This window comes from Manis javanica, chromosome 1, assembly GCF_040802235.1.
Source record: "Manis javanica isolate MJ-LG chromosome 1, MJ_LKY, whole genome shotgun sequence".
NCBI lineage: Eukaryota > Metazoa > Chordata > Mammalia > Pholidota > Manidae > Manis > Manis javanica.
In genome coordinates, this window is record NC_133156.1 from 40237019 (window position 1) to 40250593 (window position 13575).

Below are 13575 nucleotides of genomic sequence, written 5' to 3' on the forward strand. Positions count from 1 at the left end.
TTTTCCTTTCTGCATGCTTCCAAAGTACTTTGTACTGTCAACTAGTGAAAGCACTTTCCTCGTTTCGAATTGAGCTTGGTGCTGCTAGAGAGTAACATGGTATGACAACAAACTGATTTCTACAAACCAGGAAAGACAGCAGAATATATATGGTAGCTCACCCTCATTCTTATTTTACAAGACGGCATAAAAGATGTTTGGTAATAGCAGTAATCTCTGCCTTCAGTTTGCTGTATTAGTGGGATCCACAACTTGGCTATCTACCTTTCATGTATCTACTGTGCTTATCAGATAAAATATGATGTTGAAGGAGCAGCTAAGTTTTACTTTCTAGATTTAGAGGAGGTTAAAGCTGCACGCACACATCCCACCCATCTATGAGAGAGGTGGTAAATAGGTCTACAATATAATTAGCAACGGAAGAAGTTTGAGAAATGCTCCTTTTAAATGCAAGTGTTCAGTAGAAGCAAAGTTAAAGATGTAGGGTGTGTTTTTATAAATTATCATTATTATTATCATATCTGACAAATCACTCCTTGCTCGACATTTAATAAAGGGTGATAGAGCAGACACCGCTGATTGGGGCTTGGCATAATGACTGACCTGAGCGAAGATTTGTGTACAAAGTGGCTCCCCATTAAATAAGGCTCTATGGAAGCAGCTGGTTCTCGTTTGAAGCAACCGGTTTCTCTATCCCCCAAGTGCTAAAGAAAATAATCCCTACAATCTATGACTACAGACTTTCACAGAGGCAGCAATGAGAGTTTGATTGTGGAGATAACTGAAGTCATTCCTGGAACTTCCAAGAAAAAAAAAAGTGGGAAAGAGGTGGGGTGGAAAGAAAGAACAGTCAATGATAGTGTTTAAAATTACACTATGACAAATCATTTGAGATGCAGACAAGGCAGGAGGAAGCCCCGCCCTTCACAGAATTCAGTTGAACCAGCTCTATTTTCTTCTCCCCTCTGCTGCTCTAGAGGGAAGCTCCAGATACTAATAACCAGCGCCAAGGCCCCCAGTGTCCAGCATGGACGCCAAAGATCGGAACACAGCCTAAGAAACTCCTTGTCACCGGCAACATATCACAATGAGATTTTTTTCTTTTTTGGGTTTCAATCTTAAATAAAATAGCTGGGAAATACTCGGGATTCTTCACCGATCATTCCTGCCTGATCTGAGATTACTTTAACATTAAGAAAAACAAAGACGATATCAGACATTGAAGGTGCTCTTCTCTCAATCATGAGAAGAGCTTGCTTTTTGTTTTCATTTTGTTTTGCTTAATGCTATGCTGTTTAATGAGAATCCATGCTCAAATACCCTGAATGACATTCTGCTGAACCTGCGTACCCTGACTGATGCCTGTAGATTTCATGGGCTTTGGGGAAAAAACTAACATGTGTAACTGTCTGTCTGCACTATCTGCCTTTACAGGAAGAAGAGGTAGGCTCAATGAGGACGAATCCAGGCCTCTCAATTAACCTGATTAGTTCAGCACATTGCTCTCCTGAATGACACCTTATCTTGAAAATAAGGAAGAACTTCCTTCCTCCAGGAGATGCAGAAGCCCCCTAAAGCCACAGAGATGGGGCCTATCAAATGTGAGCCTTCTCCTCCCTCTTCCAGCTCAGACACAGGTCAGAGAGACCCAGCAGATGTGTGGCGCCTGATTGGATTTTGTGTCCTGAGGACAGGAGGCAAGCTCCCATCTGCCCAGGTGGCCTTGGAGAAGGCTGGGAAAAGGGACACCCTGTGGGCAACTTCAAGCCCCTACTCTCAGAGTCAACCAGGCACGTGATAAGATTGGGGGAGGGAGGGAAGAAGGAAGGGAGAGAGTGAGAAAGAGAGAGGGAGAATTTGTTAACCCTTCAATCACCAAAGTAGCATGTCAATATTGTACCTGCCTGAAAGGAAAAAATGGTGAGTTCTTGTCTTCTAACATTCTATCAAACCTAGGCACTGCTGCAACAAAAGTTGCCCTAATGCTGATTTCACATTTGCTATAGTAATGGGAGATCACCAAGTTGCCATATAAAAATAAAGCTTTCCCCCCGACTCTCTGAAATCTGCTTGTTTGCAAAGGATACTCTCTCTATATACAGTCTGTGTTTTTAAATTCAAGTTCTTGTGTGTAATAGACATACTAGTTACCAGAATATATTCTTGAAAATGTGCTTTGTGAGAATGTCAACAGCAGGGTTTTCCACTTACTTGTCTGCTCTGTGATTTACTTGATCAATTAAAGAGTTAGGCAATGAGGAGATTTGCATGGTAATCATGTGAAGATTAATGCTTTTAAATGTAACAAATTTAATATTTTATCTTACATTTTCTGTTTCTCATCATTCTTTAATGGCAATGCCTTTTCACTTTATCATGCAGTTAATACAAGCCTGTCTTGATGCAGAGAGATAAGACCACCAGATTCAACAACTGCATGTCTAGCTCCTTTCATTCATTCATTTCACAAAAACATAGTCTAAGCACTTACTGTTCAGCAGAGAGGCACTGTGCTGAGAGCTGGGGATACAGTGGCAACTCACACACACATACAACTGCCCTCTGGGGCTTACTGTCCACTTCCCAGGGAGTTGGTCTGCCTCAGCAACAGCAGAGGGAATGAAAATTAGAATTTCATAACTGGAAAGGGTCTGAAAGATCACTTCATTCCAGCCCTATTTTAAAACTAACAGCCACCTTCTACTCAATATGATCTATGTGCCAGGCATTGTGCTAAGTACTCTCTGTGTATTATCTACTTATTCCTCACCACAAGCCTATAAAGTAGGAACTACTAGATTTATCCCCATCTTACAGATGAAGAAGCTGCTGAGGGAAGTTCAGGGATCTGCCCAGAGCCCAGATGTTAAGCCTGGCAGAGCTGGGATTTCACCCAAGGTGGCCTGAATCCACAGCCTGAGGTCTGAACCAGTGTGTAGACTGCCTCAGAGGAGTGCAGTAAAACCACGGAGTCTGCCTAAGTTCAGTACCCCTGAGTAAGAGCTATAAGTCAGTTTCAACTCTGGGATATTTTTCCTCTGCATCATGATTTCTACTAACATAGCATTCTCCTATTTTTCAAATAAAATCAATGTATTCTTTGTTCATACTTACTATTCCAATGTATTCTTTTTTTCCAACCCTGAAGCACTGAAAGCTCCATGAGGGCGGGAATCGTGTGTCTTACTCACTGTCATATCCCCAATGCTGAAGGCAGTGTATGGGATAGAGTAGAGGCTCAATACATATTTGCAGAAAGAAAAAAGTGAGTAAGTGATCATCCAAGGGCACATAACTCCCATGATAAACTTCAGTATGGTAATTTTGCTTAGAAGAAAGTTCTGTAGCAATCATCACATTAAGAAAAACAATCCACGTGAAACACATTATGCTCAAAGTGCCAGATTTCAAGCACATGAACTATCAGGCCCTATGCTAGCTATTCTAATCCTCAGAACTTTTCCAAACTGAAATGATTTTTCCATTTTAAAGATGGGAAAACTGAGTACCCTGAGACCCAGGTACTGGTAGGTAGCAGAGAAGTAATCTGATCCTCCAGCCAATGGACTCCAAAACCGATGCCCTTTCCACCATATTCTGCCCCTCCCAGAGAGCTCCTTGAATGAGTGCCTATTTTTTCCCAATGAAACCACACAATGGTTTCATCAAACTAAAAGAAGACATAAGATCTCAACTATGTCATTTATTTTTTTTTTTAATCTCAAAAGTTAAGTGCCTGACCTAAGAAAACTGTTTAGGTAGAAAGGTTTACATTACTACATGGCAAGGTTGATACCAAGGAAAATAAATGAGACTGCATGAAATACTGAAAAAAAAATTGTTTTAAACTGGGCAACTGAGGAAGGAAAAAATCAAGCTGAGAGCTAGGAGATGGAGTCTCTACTCACTTGCCTCGTCACTAATTCATTTCCTTAGGCTGTGTGCCTCAGTTTACAGATCTGGAAAAGGAAGTTAATCTGTGCCCTCACATTTGTGTGAAGAGAATTCTCTGAAATAGCACACCTTAAAAGTCTCTAAAACTTTGCAAATATCATTCAGATATATATTACTATTAAACTCATAATGGTTAGAGATTTTATGTTAAGGTGCTCTTAGACCAGAATTTAGATCCTGGTTTTTAAGAGAACATGTGGATGGTCAGAATAGGACACTCTCACCCCTAAAGCCACAAAAGAAGGACTCAGTTTTTTTAAAGATATTCGGAACTCATATGCCATATATCTGAGATTAGAATCTGGCTTTAAGAAAACACCAGCATTATGTAGAGAAACAGGTTTTCAACAGTTTGTAATAGCTTCAGAGATAACCAGATTAACTCTCAAAACAAACTTTCTTTTCTAAAGAGCTTCCTAATAAATGCAGAAAAAAAACCTTCCCATATTTCATCTTTGTTTTTGTCTTTGTAACGAGTGCATGTATGTGTGTCCATGTGAGAAAAACCAAACAATGTAGGTCCAGGGTTCTCCAAACTAACTTTCCATGGTGTGAGGGGCCTTCCATCAATAGTGCATCCAAGACTATTAAAAATCATGTTTCAAGATATTACTAACAGATCTAGAATACTAGTGAATGGAAAGCATATTAAAATTAGGGGGAAATTATTGTTCTGTTGAACACTAGTAAGTTGCAAGTAACACGATTGTCTGATATTGAGATAATGTTAAAATAAAAGCTCTAGTCAAATCACAGTTGCTTTGAAAAGGCGGAAGGGGGAACAACCTCTGGCCATGAGCACAGTTACGCAGCTGCGCTCCCACCCCCTCGCCATGTCCCATCAGCCTGAGCAGAGCTCACTGTTCAGCATAGGCAGGGAACTCAGGGAACCAACAGGGAGCAAGGCCACAGGAAAACGAGCAGCTAACATCACAAACAAAATATCCTAACACTTCACTTGAATAATCTCCAATTCACTGATTAAAAAAGAAAGAAAAGTTATTTGAAATGCCACGTCATGGGTGTTCACACCCTACAGAACAGCTCTTCTGACCTGAGCACCCACCGCCCCACACACATAGTATCAGTATTTGATCAACAGAGCAGCAAATGAATAAAAAGTTCTTGAGGGATCCCAATACTGATTAAAGGGCATTTCTTTTAAACACCACAACCTTCACTTGAGCCAAAATTGTAGAATCTTGACCCAACCTTGTACAATATGTAGAGTGATGAATGTCCAGATTAAAGATGCAATGTGCCATTGGATTATTATTTCTCTTTTTGCCCTGTCCTGGCAAGGAACGTGTTAAAGAAAACAATAAAAGAACAAGTACTTGTACAGAGTAGGATTTATGGGCATTTACCTTTAATCTATGGCCCTTGGCTCTGTAGCTCCCCGGCCTCTGTCCGTCCTTTTCCTCCTTTCTGTTTCATGAGGAGCCCCCACGCTGCTACTGAGAGGCAGAGCCCAAGTGTCTATGAGCTTTTTGTCAGGTAAAAAGAAAGAAAAAGGAAAGGAACAAGAGGAAAAGCAAAGCTAAGAGGCATCTATTAGATGTCACTAGGCTTTTGTATTCATGTCAATGATTCAGGATTAGAGTATTTGAAATAATCTTATTGAGAGGAATCAAAAGGCCCACTGAGTGAGAGGCTGCTGTGTAGCATACAGCAAAGGCACGAACAATATCTTATTAAAGATGTGTTGGCTAACCCTATTACTTTAGATAATATTACAAAACCATCGTGCCCCCAACAGTTAGCAGGATGGTACAGTTACAGCGTGCCATTTTGGATGTTACTGTGTGGGATCAAGCTGTATAATTTGCCAGCTTGTCTAGTTAAGTCTTTCCAAGTAGGGTTTGGAGGCAAGTTTGGAACTAGAACCAAGCACTTCACCTTCAAAAATAGAAATTCCCAAAGCACAGTGAAGACTACTACACTGTTCCCACTGAAAGTGGCCTACACGTTACTCGGATGAAACGCCATTGGCATTCTTTTCTCCAGAATCAGTTTCCATTAAGTTTGCATCATTTACCATATATGACCCCACCCCCACCCCCCAACCGTGAAAAATACGCAGAGATTTTTTTTTTTTGGCTTCACTATCCTCCCCATTTAGAATATGCATGCACGCACAGTCAGCTTCACACTTTAGCAGGGTTAAGGCAATTAAAATTCTATTACAATAAGTACTGTAACATTAAAACCTTCATTTGCTTCTGGACAAAGCCTTGTAACTAGAGAAAGAGTTTGAGAGGAAGATTTATCTTCATCTACCCACACCTTTAAATGCAGTAAGCAACCAAAGAAAGGCCTGTCCTGTTCACCATATTTCATTGATTGCAACTGGAGTATTTAGGTCACTTTTATATTGTCCTGGACAGGATATAGTTACACAGTTTGAAAAGGGAGGGATGGGACAGGGGGAGGGGAGAGAAGGAAGAATTAGTAGTCTATTTCAGATAATACCTCCTGCAAATTAAAAGAAGCAAAATGCCATCTCTTTATATGCAGGAACCGCTAAGTGGAGTTTTTAAAATCTGGCCAATATTTATTAGAGAGTTTGGTCAGATGCTGGCAGCAGGGAGAAATAAGGGGAATTTATCAATAGAGAGTTGCATTTGGGGAGGGTTTTTGGGTCTTTATTTTCATTCTAAGCAATTTCTTTTAGAAAAGTAAAAGCGTATTTAATATGGTGATATATTCTCATCACAAACTGCAAAGTTGCTGGATGACACACAGGGGACTTTGCATTGCTTTTCTGTATTTTTCCAGACCTGCTACAAAAGCAAAAGTATGGTGACATAGGATAGCAACCCACACCACGAGCTCACGCCCAGGCCGGTTATACATATACACCACTGATTCTCTGAAGCGCTGCTAAATACATTTCTTGGAAGTTGCTGCCATTATTTCCTTTACAGGAAAACCACTGCTGTTCATTATACAGTGTCTGCAATAGTATTATACCATGCACAAGTACTTTGCATTATGATACATTGTCAGTGTATTTGAAATGCATTTTAATGTATCCTGCTTGTGTATTTGGGAATAGCTGATAGCAAATGGAATATAGACTGCTATTAGCTTATTGTATTCGTTATTTTCTTACCACAGTATCAAACTCAAACTGCACACAAATGTACAGGGCTCATCTCGTATTCAGAATGGTATTATCTGATATGTGATAAAATTTAGAATGATGCTCTTTCACATAAGTCTCATTGCTAATAATCACATATGAATTCCCACTGAGAAAACAAATGTTTAAGTACACTAGGGTTAATAAACAACCATAAATTCATGCTCAGTGTTGATGCTGGCTTTTCACTTTTGGAAAAATGCAAAACTCTCAAAGCAACCAAGGGTACAGCAATTATGCTGTCTGGGGCAATTTTAAAGGGTGAATTCCTCCTCCTTTTATTTAAACCAAGCATTCAAGGTTATAAAATCAGGTGGTATAAAGGCTTATCAGAACGTAGAGAAATGCATTTACACCACCGGTTCTTTGCACCCCAGACAGCCATTTGCATATTTTACAGAGTGATTTTGTTTAGTGGCTGGTTCTTCTAAAAACTGGACAAAGACCAAAATAATAATAGTTGAAAGGTCAATGACAGGAAGCCATGAAACTGACTAACCGCCTGATTTGCAATTTTAATACAAGTGTATGTTTATGTTCATGTTATTTGAGGACTTTACAGAACATAAGAAAGAAAAATTTGTAATGAGTTTGGGGATTTACATATGATGATAAAATACAGGTTGCACTGAGGAGTCAGATGCCTTCACAATCTTAAGATTGTCAATACAGGAATTAGGATATACCCCACTCTACTCAATGGTTTAAAAAATAAAAGTAATTCTAAAGTTTTTTACCATTGTCTTCCTATCATACAGATGGACATATATAAATACATTGGGGCCAATTTAATCAATAAATTAGCTTGTTGATAAGACAACACTGCACTTCTCTAAAAAGCCCTAAAGAACATTTATACTTTTTAGATGAAGAATCAATCCTAAACAAAATATTTCTCACAACTCTGGTTAACCTTTTCCATTCACATGACGTACATCACGTAAAACCAGCAGCTATAACAAGCGTTCTAATATCTCCGCTCTTGGACATTCTAGTTCAGACAATAACTATGAAACAAATGCAACTAGTGTTACCTAAATGAAAGTGATCTAGAAAATCCTGGATCTAGGCTTTTTTTTTTTACCTTTCCTTTTCTTTTTAGGAGATCCCAAGGGTAAGTGTGGTTTGAAAAACAGTAATTGTAAACAAACTAGGGTTTTCATGTTACAAAATCTGTGTTGTTTTTTTTTTATGTAGCCTACCTCAAAACATAGAGATACGGATCTTAAATGAAAGAGGAAGACACATCTGTTACAGCTACAATAAGCAAATCCAAAATCTTTAAAGGTATCTTGGTCAGCTTTTAAAATCCATATTTTCATACTGGCTGTGAGGAGCTTGAAGCTTGCACATTACTCCAGCCACATTATATCTCAAAAGGACTTCATGTAAACTCACAGAAGATAGGACAACGTATCTGAAAAGAAATTTCATACTTTATTACTTCTATCTACTAAAAGAAAAAGAAATTCCGCTTGGTGATTTCTCAGGATCCACAGTACAAGGGCATGAAAAATTAGGCTCTTATTTTCTCCCTTTCCTTAATGGTCTAACTATTTAATCAAATACACTAATTCTAAACTGAAAAACCAAACAAACACTGAGCCATCCTGTATCCTGCCTTGTTAGAAATGAGCAACACAAAGGCAGCCGGAAACTTAGGGCTCTAGGTGAAAGGAAGCCTACAGTACAATTTGGAGAAAGAAATGTTTTTGTGAGGCCATCTGTATTCATCCATATCATTGCTCAAAGATAGTTGAATGACTCAGGGGTAGGAAAATAAAGAGTTTTGTGAAGCAAAGCAAGAATGGGTGGTAATTCTAATGAACTAGAACTGGTATAACAGTCTGAACACTTAATATATTCAGTTCATGCATTTATAAAGAAGTTTCCACAGAGAAAATGGAAAATTTTTTTATAGATTCAGAAAAACTGGGTTCCTAATTCAGACTACCCTATGTGACTTTTGTCATTATCATCTTTTCTGATTCTTACAAAGTAAACCTAATTAAGAACCTCCCTCATTAGTCTTCCAGAAAAATTAGCACAGCTTATGCTAATTACTCCTGCAAAATTTAATAAACTCGTTGAAATGGGAATAGTCTAATGAGGTTTTATTTATTGAACTAAGATAACTCCAAGGAAAAAGGTTAGGACACAAAGATATTCAGTGTGGTAATAAAACTACACTTTATTCAATTTCTAAACATGAATTTTATTGCAAACCTTTTAAATTCAAATATGAGTTACTCAGTGAATATGTTAAATCAATCTCCACCTTAATTCAATATCTGCAAGTCATTTTTTACTTTTTACTTTAACAATAATTACCACACATAGCCCTTTACCTCAACGATAATAAAATTTGCTGTTATTAATTCCTGGTCATCAGCTATTAAATGTAACACATTTGACTTTTCCCATGTCTACACAGCCCAAATATTTGGATAACTGGGCACAGCCTGGGTTTTATAATTCTTAATCAAGCCATTTGGCATCAGGCAGAATATAACCTGGCAGTCAACTCAAGATGCACACTTCCTACATTCATAGACATTTTCCTCTAAACTCTTTTGAAGTGACTTGACAAATTGTCACAAATGTAAAAAGAGTTTGGGTCATATTTTTCTTAGTTTGTTGCATGCTATTATTAAAAAAAGTAAAGTAGAAACCCATCTTCTAAACCACAGTAGGCAACTCCTGACTTTGTTAATTCCACTTATTTGATAGAATATGCCAAGCTGTTGTCCCCAAATCACTGGAAGCAAATAAAACAGCCAAATTTTAATACAGAAAGAGTTTACCCTGCACCATTGCTGTATGACCAGAAAGCCTCTTCTGTCTGTCCTATAAATAGTTTTCCTGAATAACCACTGCTAAAAGTCTTTTGGCTGATAAAAATAGCAGTGTTCTTCCAAAATCTGAAGGACAAGCAAAGGGAGCTAAAAATTATTGGAGCCCAAAAGGTGACTGTGTGTTAAAGCTATGCTAAATCCTAACACAATGGTTGCCTGTACCCTAGCTCCATAATTCCATATTGCATGCATCTTATAAAAACAGTTACTATTGCTACTGAGTGCAGGCCCCATAACCTATTTTTACAAAATATGCAGCGATTCACATCCATAAATCTGAAAGCAAATCAAACCCTAAGCACGTAACGCAGATATTATACAATCAGTAGTATGGAATCAAATTGGAAACTGTGAAATTCAAGCACAGTTGCCATCATTTTGTTTTCTTTGCAGTAATTTTATGGAATTGAAAAATCTTTTCTATTTTGCTCTTCCTTGTGTAAGTTTTTTTCTTGTTGTTACTCTCTTTTCTCATTGTTAAAAATGAAAGTTTCACATATCAGCATAGACGGGACTGGAGCTTTTTAAACCTTTGGCAGACTGAAGGACAAATAAATTCCAAAAAGTCAGATGCAAATAAAAATAGCTAAATGGGGTTTTGCATATCAGCTGGCTGCACTGCTTGAAAAGGCAGTTCATGGGAGACAGTGGTAACAGCCAGCAAATAAACATATGTTGGGACTTCTGGAGATTCTCTGAGTTTCAGCCATTTTTTAAATACTCCTCTCTTAAGAGACCAGCACAGGCTGCACACTGTTTTCTACTTTGTCAAACCAAAAAGGAAAAAAAATGAAAAGGATAAATGTCACGAGTAATATCTCTAAAGACACCAACAGTATAAAGTGCATACTTATTTTGCCTAAATTGTTTGAACTACCCCAGCCAAGAAAAGGTTTTAAGTACCCTACCGGGACAGATGCAAGGCGGCACCAAGAGAAGCCACACTAATGCAGTCCAGGTAACACAATCCTGTTTCAAAAACACGGGCCGAGCTAATTACAGAGCTGCTGAGTCAAGTTTCTTAGGCCATCGCAACCCACAGGAACAGGTCAAAATCAAATGTTATTCAAACCACAGTCGTATCAACCTTCTATATCAGAGTCACGGCTTAAAAACCAAACGAAGAACTTAAAAGCTTAACCCATTCACAAGCAAAAAAAGTGTTTTCTTTGCGGGTGGCAAGGTAGGGTTCTTGTCATCATCTAAACCGAAAAGAACCATGTGGGAGAACAAAATGCTTATAGTTTCAAAGTTTGAGGGAATATTTGGGCTGGTCCTTTGATCAGAATACTTGATTTTTAATACAAGAGTAAGAGAAACTTTCTTAAAATAGCAAATAGTATTTTGAAGAGAAGAATTTCAATGAAAGAAACAGCAAAAAGGTTACATTTGTTTTTGACCTTATTCATTTGAAGATTTTCTCCCATTGCAGAAAAAGAAATGGCGTAGATGGCAAGTCTGTTCTCACAGATTCACAAGCTATTCTAATTCCACAGGGAGCATACAACCTCACTGGACATGAAAGGTGCACATGTATAATTCTGAATCAAATATATTAGTACTCACTGATCAGGCAAAGATATATGGTCTTGGTGAACATTAGCGAGCATATTTACTTTAAATACCTACTGAAATGTAAACTTTATAAAGCTATTTGACAATCAAAATTGGTTTAAGCCTGAAGAATCACATAAGTCAAAATCAACAGTCAAGAGTTTGACATAAATGACGCTGAAACAAAGACTTTTTCAGTTACTGGAAAATGGTAACGCAAGCCCCAGAAAGGTTAAGACCTGGAAGTATAGATTAGTAGGGGTTTCTTTTGTCAAAAATTAGCATTACCAAACATTAAAAGGGACTTTTGTTTAGCTGTTGATGTCCTCAATGAGGGACCAGTCAGTCTTATTTGCAAGATGCTTTTCCAGCTAGTGGAGGGTGCTAGCTCTTTTCCTAGCTGACAACAGTATCTATAAACCTTCCAGGCCATTTAACTCTCCATGAGTAATGCTATGTAACAAATTGGTTTATCATACATGCTTTCATACAATGAATTTCTATAATTAAAATGTAAAATGAATATTTGGAATGCAACTTTGCATAACACGTGCACACACTGACTCAAAATTGCACCAAACAACTAAAACAGATTTATTGTTCTACAGTGATTTACTTGGTCATGTCAGATTAGTAATATGGATCTGTTTAAAAACACAATAATTAAGACAAGCAGGATAAATTAATCAGCTTACAATACAGTATGAGCTACTAGCAAACCTGGGAAATAACAGTAGAAAATCTTGGTTCACAGATCTCTTTAAAACTGCTTTTATGCATAAATAAAACCTTAAAATGTAGATGGATTACGTCCAACAGACTACTGTAGCTAAAAGTGATAATGATTCAAACATTTTTCAAATAAAAGTTAAATATTTATAAGCACCCAACCACATTTCATAAATCACAAACTATTATTATTTTATTTCTGAAGCTTCCTGGCACAGCATGAGGATTGAGCCACAGAAAGTCAGGAAACAAAAAAATATTCCTTTAAGAGTATGAATCAGACACAAAACCAAAGTAATCCAAGAAAACAGGCCTCCAAAAAACATTCCATATGGCTTTCCCAGGAATCGCAATAGCTCAGCACAGCTTAGTCATGACCAACAGGCAAAGTTCGGCCACAGGCATTCCTAACCCTCACCCATAAGTGACACAAGGCAGGTGTTTCATTGTAATGAGGAATAAGAAAATCCAGTGAAAGTAGAGTGGTCCCTACCTGTCAATTATCACTGGATCTGAGGGAGTCTCATTTCGGTTGCCACAGCTTTTCTTGTCACAACAGCGGCTATGGAGCAAAAGCGAAAGGATTTAGTACAACCATTACAATATAAAATCATCATTTAGGCACACAGAAGGTTCAAATTGCTGGGTTGCAAATGCTAGAATTACCACAGAGCCATACCTGGCAATCAACGGATCCCTGGGACAGAAAATTCAATGTGGGTCACCTATGGGTTAATGGCCAGGCTTAACCTCTCCCTAAACAAAAGAGGGTGGAAGAGGGACTCTCCCAGTGCCACGACTGACAGCCTAAGATGGGGTCTCCCCATCACTGCCTGTGGTATTGGAGGAGTTCACTGTGAAATGCATTATTATTACATCTACCCAATGAGAATATTCAGAGTTGTGGGTGGCTCAAACGTTCTTCCCTCAAGATCACACTAATTGTGTGGGATGTGACAATAATGAGGTATGAGTGATTTCTCCCCCTCCAGTCATTTTGTACTAAATAGATTCCTTTTTCTTCTCCTTTTCTCTTTCAGCAGGATGTTTTCTTCAACCCCAGCCTTGCCAAAATCTTAAAGCTCTGTTTGCTTTTGAGCCATCTTCATGAGAATAAAAGTACAACACAAAATTAAGACAAAGAAGAGGCAAGATATAAGAAAGTGGAGATGCACATGTCCTCTGGCTTTTGTGCCCTGTGTCGGCCACTGTTTCAGTTTTCTGGAAGCACTATGGCCAGTTGATTCAAAGATTAGCACAACCCTGACTGGAAGTTCTTTATTAGGTAAGAGAAAAGGCAGCCATAGGCAAGAAAAACACCCACTATCAAAATCCCAC

General features: G+C 38.3%; 1 protein-coding gene across 12 annotated transcripts in view; it reads right to left on the reverse strand.

Annotated features, from left to right (window-relative positions):
* Positions 1–13575, reverse strand: part of EBF1 (EBF transcription factor 1) — a 372669-nt gene that overhangs the window by 335349 nt on the left and 23745 nt on the right. For all 12 annotated transcript variants that reach the window (XM_017681188.3, XM_017681195.3, XM_017681196.3 and 9 more), the window contains one exon: positions 12731–12799. In XM_017681188.3, the coding sequence (XP_017536677.1) occupies positions 12731–12799 (69 nt within the window). The remainder of the gene's footprint in view (positions 1–12730; positions 12800–13575) is intronic.